At 42.0% G+C, this 10789-nt stretch overlaps 1 protein-coding gene across 3 annotated transcripts in view; it reads left to right on the top strand.

Moving 5' to 3' along the window:
• The first annotated feature begins 445 nt into the window (after window positions 1-445).
• Window positions 446-10789, top strand: part of LOC121558117 (xin actin-binding repeat-containing protein 2-like) — a 49354-nt gene continuing 39010 nt past the window's right edge. For 2 of the 3 annotated variants that reach the window (XM_041871602.2, XM_045225533.1), the window contains exon 1: window positions 700-1276. In XM_041871602.2, the coding sequence (XP_041727536.2) occupies window positions 1046-1276 (231 nt within the window). In that variant the 5' untranslated portion in view covers window positions 700-1045. Of the gene's footprint in view, window positions 535-699; window positions 1277-10789 lie in introns of those variants that run through there. The other variant, XM_045225534.1, reaches the window with a different exon arrangement.

The following is a 10789-nucleotide window of genomic DNA, read 5'->3' as shown; positions in this document are numbered from 1 at the left end:
AGTGCTTAATCTCATTCAGAAAACCCAGCAAAACCTTACAGTACAGTTAGCATACGCTCACACAGCATGAAGTCCCCACACTGAAAGGCCCTTGACTTGACACAAAAAAATGTTCAATGCAACGCTGTGAGAGCCACCATTAATGTTACGGGGGACAAAGAAAAATAGTAGAAAAGTAGTGCTCCAATTGTGTAAACAAACCTTTAGCCGTGCCCAATTAATTAAAACTCTCACAAGGAAAGGAAGGGCAGTAAGTGTTAATGAAATGAACAATAAAACAACCATCACACTGGCGGCTGGGGTGGGAGGTTAATTGTGACGGAGCTTCCATGATTTGTTCAGGAATAATGGGATTGGAGCCAGCCAAGGCCAGGGCTGGGGTTGGGCAGTGTGAGGGTGGAGACGTGGTCAACCCTATGTCTCAACTGTTTCCTGTCAGCCTGGCCTGGGTGGTACTGACGGAGGGAGGGAGAAAGGGGGCTGTTCAGTCTAAACTGGATTCTGGAGTTCCTTGCCTCAGGATTATACTGAAAGGTAGGCTATAATACTTATATTAGTGTAATTATTACATTTATAGAGTAGGTCTTATGTTGGTCTCTCTTCTCTCTCTCTCTCTCTCTCTCTCTCTCTCTCTCTCTCTCTCTCTCTCTCTATGTCTCTCTTTGTCTCTCCCTGTCTCTCTCTCTAAAGTGAATATTTATTTATCATAGCTCTGTAGCTTACGTTACTGTGAGCTGCGTCCAATACCCAAAACTGTGTCACTGGGAAAAACGTTTTCTCTTTCCTCTCCCTCTCTCCTCTGAAGGCCAGCCTCTCTGTACCATCTATCAGCCTGCTGTGTCTAGAGCAGCCACAGGGTCATCCTCAGAACAGATCAGAGAAAGGCACCGTAGCCATCTACTCCTCTTACTCTCTTTCTCTCACTCACAATACCTATTTTTCTCTCTCTTCCTTTCTCCCCCTTTTACCTCTCAGTCATACAATAGACTTCCCCTGTACGCTCCTGCCCGGAGGAAAGAACGGGGGGGATACGGTTTCCACAACAATGGAAATTCAATCAGGAAATGGAGAGGAGTTGGAGGTGGTGAGTGGCGAGTCATTGGCGACCTCGGGCTCCGTTTCCTCCTCGCCGTATCTCCCTGGCCCTCAGGCAGACGGCACGGACGAACAAGTACTCCGGGAGGACCTCCAGGCTTCCAAGTCCATTGAGAGGTTTGACATCCCTCTGAGTAGCCTGAAGAGGATGTTTGAGAAGCCCCCGGGAACAGCCAACAGCGTAAGTACACTGCTTTGTTTATTATACAATACAGCTTTATGTGAATTGAATGTTTTTGCCAAACAGTGCCCTAACTTACTGTGTCCCAAAGCGCTCTTTCCATGGACTGTTTGGGAAAGAACCAACTGATGGGCAATTATGTGCTACATTTATTGTGAGAAACTGAATAAAACCTTTGTGGAAAGTTCAAAAAGTAAGTTCACTGAAGTAGGTTCAGTGTAGATTTTGTCATACTTGTAATGCATCTGTCTCTAGTTTCTGAACGACGGTAAACAGAGTATCAGTGTAGATAGAGGGAGGTCTGGTGACCGTTGGCATCACACCTTTCAAAAACATCAGCTGCTGCTCCTTTTTGTGTTCTTGATGCGTCTCTCACTTAATTCCATAAATACGTCTATTCTAGTTCCAGGTTCGCTATGTGAGATCCTGTGAAAGCCTTCTATGTGACCACTGACAAATAGAAAACCTCTGGCATAGCACTTGGTTTCAGTATTTTGCCCCCTCTTTTCATTGCATTTGGTTTACACAGTTAGAAAATGCACTATTTAGTGGTTTAAATTGGCAAGATTGAACAAGATGAAAGGGGATAGAAAGTATGTTTCAAAGAGCAGTGGATACCAGTGCACAGTCTAGGGGTTAGGAGTATTGTTACAAAGACATGAACAAGAATACTTTGAGCGTCTTCTCTCTAGACAAATGGTGTTTTAAAAGGCATCTTTAAAAATATATATATATACTGAAAAGCAAGAGAAATATGATTCAGCCTTTGGCAAAGGGATTACACAAAGTTTGTTGACTCTGGTAAAAGTGCTTGCGTCTTCCTTTTTCGCTGAAGTCGAGGCCGATTGACTCATCACCTCACTGCCTGGTTTTCCATCAAATTACAGCTGGCTAGTCTAAGAGGAAAATCTAACACACTTGGAAGCAAAGTGGGTCATTTTTGGGAAAGCATCCCACAGCCAAATGTCTACCATTGCCCAACCAATGGTACATCTGACCTAGTAATTCTCTTAGTTAGTTTTAACACCGTCATGATGTCAACCATATTCTTCCCAAATCTGGCCATGATGTGTTCGTAATGCCAAATATCCCCTGCAGATTCGATCGGTTTAATCAAAACTATAATAACATATTATCATAATATCCTTAGTGAATATATAAGGTACCAGCAGATGGCATGAAGAGCACAGAAAAAGTGAGAGAAATGAGTGAACTCTCACCATTAGCTGCACTGAGAGATCTGTATTGATCTCTAGTCCATTCTCTTGTCTATAAAGTGTAGCCTATATACACAATTGATGTTGCTCAGCCACGGCCATGGTACTACTGTCCTCTTGAGAGTTGTAAAGGGAACTTAATCATGCTGTAAACAAAGGAAATTACCATGTCTCAGTGTCAACCACCTGAAGGCAGTTCAGTTATTTATAAACTATATCAATACACTGACAGAGCTTATTGGTTTATTGGTTTATTCGGATCCCCATTAGCTTTTGCCGAAGCAGCAGCTACTCTTCCTGGGGTCCACACAAAACACAAAGCATGTAACAAAACACTGATACACTGATAGACAAGAACAGTCACACAAATGTAAAATACAACAATATACAAACAATACTACTAAACAATAATGTGTGTGTAGATTTTGTGTGATAGAGTGTGTCTGTGTGTGTGGGTGTGTTTGTATGTCATTTCACAGTTCCTATTTTGCCATGAGATGTTGTTTTATAATTTTTTACTGTTTGCTTGAGTAATTGGAGATGGAAGGGTGTTCCATGCATTCATGGCTCTGTATATTACTGTGTGTTGTCGTGAATTCGTTTTGGACTTGGGGACTGTGAAGAGACCCCTGGTGGCATGTCTTGTGGGGTATGTATGGGTGTCTGAGCTGAATGTTATTTGATTATGCAGACAATCTGGAATTTTCATCACAGTAATACTTAGTTAATCTCTCGTCAACCCTCAACCAGGAAAGACTGGCATGCATGTTGTTGATGTTAGTTCTGTATGTGCAGTTAAGGGCAAGGTGTGCTGCTCTGTTTTGAGCCAGTTTCAACTTTGCTTGGTCTTTCTTTACTGCACTTAACTTAACTTACAGACAGTAATCAAGATGGAACAAGACCAGAGCCTGAACAACTAGTACAGTTGATTTTTGGGTCAAAAACGCAGAGCATCTTTTCATAACAGACATACCCCTCCCCTTCAATATTTTACCTTTATTTAACTAGGCAAGTCAGTTAAGAACAAATTCTTAATTACAATGACGGCCTACACCTGCCAAACCTGGACGGCGCTGGGTCAATTGTGCGCCGCCCTATGGGACTCCCAATCATGGCTGGTTGTGATACAGCCTGGAATCGAACCAGGGGGTCTGTAGTGACACCTCAATCACTGAGATGCAGTGCCTTAGACCGCTGCGCCACTCGGGAGCCCATCATGCCTTGACCATGATAATTTACCATCCAATGTTATACCTAGAAGTTTAGCTTCCTCAACTTGCTCAATGGTCACACACTTCAAGCACAACTCCAGTTGAAGTTTAGGTTTTAGAAAATGTTTTGAACCGAATACAATGCTTTTAGTTTTGTATGTATTTAAGACCAGGGTATTATTAATCACCCATTCTGATACTGACTAACTTCTTATTTACCAATTCAGTGAGCTCACTGGCTTTGGTTGCTTAGTTGTGGGACTCATAGTAGCCCTGACTACTTCATAACCAGATGATTTGTCACCTGACCATAGTCTATAATTAGGGCCCAGAGTTGTTCCCGGTTCCTAGTTAGCTCATGATCAGGGAAAACTCTGAGCCCTACTCATAATAAACATACAGTAGTCCCAGCTCTGTAGTTTTTAGAGGTCTTGAGGCGGCAGCACAGCTTCAGTATGGTGTCTCTCGAGTCTGCCGACTGTGAGCTGAAACCAGTAGGTGGCACATGCAGCCTGTGCAGTGCAGTGCCATGCACAGACGACGGGGCTTATTCCAAACTGTGTTATTTAAGGCCTATTCCTGGGGATTTATGGTTAAGCTGTATTTTTAAAATAACCCTGTAATTGGTATGTCGACAACGGGGGAGTGGAGGGCCTTTAGATACTGCCAGCCTGCCTCAGGTCAGATGGGAGCGCAGGCAGAGTGGAGACGTGGCTCTATAGGGAACTGGATTATGCCTGTCGTAGTTAGAGTTCTGGACTGGGTCCTGCTGTCTGTCTTCTTATGTGGATCTGTGGGTTCTGGTGTTGCTTCAGATCACAAAGAGGAAGGTGAAGTCAGCAAAAGTGACCTCATTGGTTAAAATCATGAGAGAGATGTCTTTATTATTTTTGAAACTTCTGAGTGTAATGTTTACTGTTAATATTTATTGTTTATTTCACTTGTTTACTATCTACTTCACTTGCTTTGGCAATGGTAACATACGTTTCCCATGCCAATAAAGCCCTTAAATTGAATTGAATTGAATTGAATTGAGAGAGAGAGAGAGAGAGAGAGAGAGAGAGAGAGAGAGAGAGAGAGAGAGAGAGAGAGAGAGAGAGAGAGAGAGAGAGAGAGAGAGAGAGAGGTGGGAAGGAGGTTGGGCTTGGGGAGGGAGAGGGAGAGTGAATGACTAAAGATGTGAAAGGAAATGTGAAATGTTTCTCAGATTACTGTAGTTTGCTGCGACCACAACACTGAACCACTGATGCCAAAGGTCCAAAAGATGCAATCTTTCGCAGACATTCTTTGGCTCAGAATAACTGGCTATGTCTCAAATACACAGTAAAAACTTCATCTGGTACTGAGTGAAATGTTGTATTTTGGGGAAAGTTAAGCCTCGTTAAGTATATTTAGACTAGTGTGGCGAGACAGAGTGGAACAAAGCCATAACAAACCAAACACATCCTGATAAGAACAGAGTTCAGCTATTCCCCAATGGACCTTGTCCTATAATACATTTAGGAGCCATTTGCTTCTAACATAGTTTTGATTCAAAGACTAATTATTTTATTCCGTTGACATGAGCTGACTAACATTCTTGATGAGACTGAGACGATGTAGGTTAGCACTTCTAAGGCTAAAATGAATTTCAGTCATTTAGCAGATGCTCTTATCCAGAGCGACTTACAGGAACAATTAGGGTTAAGTGCCTTGCTCAAGGGCACTTCGACAGATATTTAATCTCGTCAGCACGGGGATTCAAACCAGCGACTTTTTGGTTACTGGCCCCATGCTTTTAACCGCTAGGCTACCTGCCACCCCCAATCTCCATACAATGGTGGTTTATCTACTGTACTGTTGTGATATACTAACGCTGAACTGCTTGTCTTTCTATAGGGATCCAATATGACGACTCTCAATCCTTCTCCTATTTCATCATTCATGTCAAGGAAATAAAGCCTTGCTTTTACTCTTTGACACCCATTTGGAATTCATCCTTTATTATCCATGATCAAAATCTTTCTGTCATTATCTTGAATCTTAACTTTGAGAACACGGATACTTGTCACTATTTCATTCTTCCTTTGAATCATATATAAGCTGACCTTTCTATTTGACATTTGATTCTCAATGAATGTTAATTAGATCAGATTCCTTTCATTTTCCTCTCTAGAAGATTTCATTCTCGTTTTTAATTTTCGTTCTGTGTGCCCGTGGTGTTAAAGTGCTTTTTATTCCCCCAAATCAGATTAATTCTGTCCCGTTTTGGGGCAAGGTGACCTGAGAAACAATAAAGCGGTATATTAATATTTGATTAATACACCTTTAGAACATTATTTTAAGGAGACTTGAATGAAGCACAATCATTTGACTGTTAATTTGTCTCTGTTTCACTCTGGTTTCTAATAGCATTGTCAGCCACACAGTATTCACAGATAACGGGAAGGTCACCTTCTTATCTCTGTTTTAGTCGTCTAACAAAAGCCAGTGTTCACAATTCACAGAAGAAAAGGTTTGCAGCTCACTATAAAACATGACTGTCTCTAGCCTTATCTGAAGGGTTGTAAATCATATTTAAAAAAAACGTCAGCTTTGGTGGGATATTTTATTATTTATACAGTGGAATGCCTGGGATGTCATTGAGAGGTTAGACATAACAATGGAGAATGGATCATCGCGGGGTGATCGTACAAGTAGCACCAAAGCTTCACTGATTCCACTGTAGAGGACAGGCTATGTTTCCATTATCCACAGATGTGGAGTGATGCAATAGTTTACGTTCAGAGCGAAGAGCTCCTTTTTTGCTGGAGTAGACTAGCTGTCTAGCCGACCCCCTTCTGTTTATGCTTACATGGTCTGTCTGGCCCTGGTTGTGTAACACACATACGCCTGCCCTCACGCACTCACATATGCACGGGTTCCCTGTACTGGTTTACAGTGGAATCAGATGTCGTTACCAGTCCCAACCAGAGGGGGGCAATCAAATGTCTGGAAGACACCAATTAGTCCTGCTTCAGCTTAATCATCATGCTATCCTAATGAGATGTCCTCAGGGATCGATGTGTAAATACATATATATATATATATATATATATTCACACGTCATATACACATTTAGTGTGACTATAGAGACATCGCCATATTGCCTCTTCTTAATAATTAGTGCTGTTTTAACATGTGCTGTTTTAATGCACATCATTGAGGAGGAATATCAACGTTTTCATTATCATCTGATATTTAGATTTTAATTAAATATTACATTTGTTATAAATGATAAACAAAAGTGCTACACACTAAAGCGTTTATAAATGTCTTAGCTGTTTAATCAAATCAAATCAAAGTTTATTGGTCGTGTACTGTACATAGTTTAGCAGATGTAATACCGGGTTCAGCGAAAGGCTTGTGTTACTAGCTCCTAACAGTGCAGCAAAAATGTCAAAATAATAATAATAAACAAGAAATAACGAATGTCAGAACGAATCCAGTTAACAACCCAAATAACACTGTATCATTAATCCAAACGCAAACCATAAATATTCATGACAAAACAGGTAGGACTATAATGAATAAATAGAACCAAAGTCATACAGCATGTATCACTCCACAGAGATAGAATCTATGTCACCACACCATGGCATGTCCTGTGTCATTGTCCTGTTATTTCACCAGGGAGTTAATCTCGGGTAGTTTGTTTTTGGAGGTCCTAGGGGGCTGAGATAGATAGCCCACTCCCCATCCTCACCTCACGACTTCAAGGGACACCCAGACTCTAAATATACAGCCCACTGTGAATGATAAAGCTTGATGTCATGGGTGGCTTTAAATGTGACATATCCTGAAGGCCAGTTGAATACTTAAATGTGAGGCGTCTGCACGCATTCAGATGGTGGAATGTGCGGTTGGAAATGTACATGGGAGCTTAGGTTGATTTTCACAACTTCAGTAGCTACCGTACCTCTGTACTGTGTTGGATGTATTGCAAAAGCATGATTGTCCTTTTATTTTTATGGAGGCTTTGAACATTGCTTAATGTGTCCCATATGCAGAATTTTCAGCTAGGTAACTTGACACTTGACACAACATCACGTGGACGCTTGCATGTTATATTTAGGGGTTAGTCAATTGTGTTTACTGTCATTTCATTGGCTGCCCTGGTTGACAGGAAGTGGTATTTAGCAAACAGGTTTGAGAGCCTCTTCTAAAGCTCCAAATGATGAATGTTATGTTGACATTGAGGCTACAGCTTACTAACATCCATACCAAAACCCCTTCATTCTGACCCATTCTTCCAGCCCTCTCTTGTCCAGCCCAGCCCGGCCCTCATGGCTCAATGGCTCACTTGTAAAATTCCATTAGCTCTATGAGACTCTTCCACCTCGTCTCAGTTTCACTGATTCAAATCATTTAATGGTGTCACGGCTGTATGAGTCCAACCACACGGCCCAATGACAAAGGAGTTGGTCTCTGAACGCCACACAGTCCAGTTATTACCAGCACTTATCTGTTGTACAGGTCAACCAATGGCCAGGCCACATCCTCAACTGGCTTTCCATTTCCGTTTACTTGACCTTAAACAAGTACTATTCTAGATACTGTATGAGTAGGGAATTTGATTGGGGGTTTCCCTTCTTAAAGCATTCATTTTGTAGTTATCTGTTATTTGCATATTATGAGCATTCCTTTCCTATTGTTTACCAGTCATCTTCATTATCGTCATCACCCATCTCCACCACCAGCAGGATTCTGTGGGTTTTTTTCTCAACAGTATGACACCCAGAACAGCATCGGAGCGTGCACGCTAACGGATTACCACACGACCCACAGGGCTTACAGTTTAATCATTTATGTAGATATTGCTCTGAGACAGCGCTGTAATTTATAACATCCCCTCACACAGACCTGACTGCTACTGTGACGGTTGCCATGGCGAAATAGATTAAATGCTATTTTTTTTCCAAATTCGTTAAAGCTTTATTTATAACTTACTCGATAACGAACGGTATTCTGAGTAACGGCTTAATCATTAACAGCAGCACTGTGGGTCAAACTGAGGACACACTCGCAGCTAGTTTATTTTACTTCCTCCTGTCTATATCCATATAAACAAATATAGACTAGGCCTATATCCCCAGAACACTGTATCAGCATTGATGAACAAGGGGCCCCTGAATCAGCTTATTTCAAAAGTCAGTGTCTGGAAATGGAGAAGGATCTGGATATACCAGTTTAGATCTGTCACTCGTACGTATAAATAGTGTCGGATGGAGTTGGTAGTTGGCATCACTCAGCAAACATTAGGAGGCTGAGGAGCCTGATGAAAGGGAGTGAAACATGACTTGCATTCATTACGCATAGCCCCAGTGGGACGAGGCGGAGAGAATGGCCTAGTCAGAGAGAGAGAGAGAGAGAGAGAGAGAGAGAGAGAGAGAGAGAGAGAGAGAGAGAGAGAGAGAGAGAGAGAGAGAGAGTGAGTGATGTTGGTTCTGGGGACTTAACAAGCAGGTAAATGTACTTCATAAACAAGTCCCATCTATGGTGAAGCATGACGAGCACATTTCAGAACCACACTATTTTTTTCATGTTGACTCTGCAGTTCTCCCTTTCTCACTGACCCTCTCTCTATACATCACTCTCAGAAATGTTCAGTGGAAAAAATAATTATACATGTCCTATCTACGTTGACAACCTTTTCAGAGTACTTCCTACACCCTCCATAAATCCAGTGAAAAGTAGCCTACACTCAGAGGAGTGTTACATCATCACTAACCCACCACTGTTGCTGGGGCTTTTCTGGGTTTGATGTACTGTGTTGTGATGAGTGTGCTAGAGTGAGAGGTGTTTACAACAATAAAGCCTGGTATCAGACCTCAGGATAAGACCCAGATGCAGACAGTGTCGAAGTAACAAACGTTTATTACAAAAACAGGGGGCAGGCAAACAACAGGTCAAAGGCAGGCAGAGGTCAGTAATCCAGACAAGAGTTTAAAAAAGGTACAGAACGGCAGGCAGTCTCAGGGTCAGGGCAGGCAGAGGTCAAAACCGGGAAAACTAGAAAACAGGGACTAGAGAGAAAACAGGAGTACGGGAAAAACGCTGGTAGGCTTGACGAGACAAGACGAACTGGCAACAGACAAACAGAAAACACAGGTATATATGCAAAGGACATAATGGGGAAAATGGGCGACACCTGGAGACAAGCACAAGACAGGTGAAACAGATCAGGGTGTGACACCTGGTGTCTAGAATAGTCCTCTTCACCTCATAAAACACTTCTGCAGTCTGTCTGTCTGTCTGGCCGTCTGGCCGTCTGGCACACAGTACTGTTTAGCTTCTCTGTGTGTGTTAGCTGGCCCAGCGAGACAGAGGCTCCTAATCATCTCAAACCTGCTTGGAGACGCCACAGCCAAGCTGGGCCCACTCCATCACAACACTCTCTCTCTCTACTCAGCCTCTCTCTTTCTCTCCACTATATGCCGGTCTGTATGTTTCATCTCTCACTCTCTGTTTTCTCTCTCTCACTCCCTTTCTGTCTCTCTCTGTATACCTCTCTCTATCTTTCTCTCAATTCAATTCAAAGGGCTTTATTGGCATGGGAGATTTATGTTTACATTGCCAAAGCAAGTGAAATAGATAAGAAACGAAAGTGAAATAAACAATCAGCAATGAACAGTAAACATTACACTCACAAAAGTTTCAAAGGAATAGAGACATTTCAAATGTCATATTATGGCTATGTACAGTGTTGTAACGATGTGCAAATAGTTAAAGTACAAAAGGGAAAATAAATGAACAAACACCATTGTAAATACAACCCATATTTATGTTTTTCACTGGTTGCCCTTTTCTTGTGGCAACAGGTCACAAATCTTGCTGCTGTGATGGCACACTGTGGTATTTCACCTAATAGATATGGGAGTTTATCAAAATTGGATTTGTTTTCAAATTTTTTGTGGGTCTGTGTAATCTGAGGGAAATATGTGTCTCTAATATGGTCATACATTTGGCAGGAGGTTAGGAAGTGCAGCTCAGTTTCAACCTCATTTTGTGGGCAGTGTGCACATAGTCTGTATTCTCCTGAGAGCCAGGTCTGCCTACGGCGGCCT

Source organism: Coregonus clupeaformis, chromosome 16 (genome assembly GCF_020615455.1).
Source record: "Coregonus clupeaformis isolate EN_2021a chromosome 16, ASM2061545v1, whole genome shotgun sequence".
NCBI lineage: Eukaryota > Metazoa > Chordata > Actinopteri > Salmoniformes > Salmonidae > Coregonus > Coregonus clupeaformis.
This window is presented reverse-complemented; position numbering and strand designations above follow the sequence as displayed.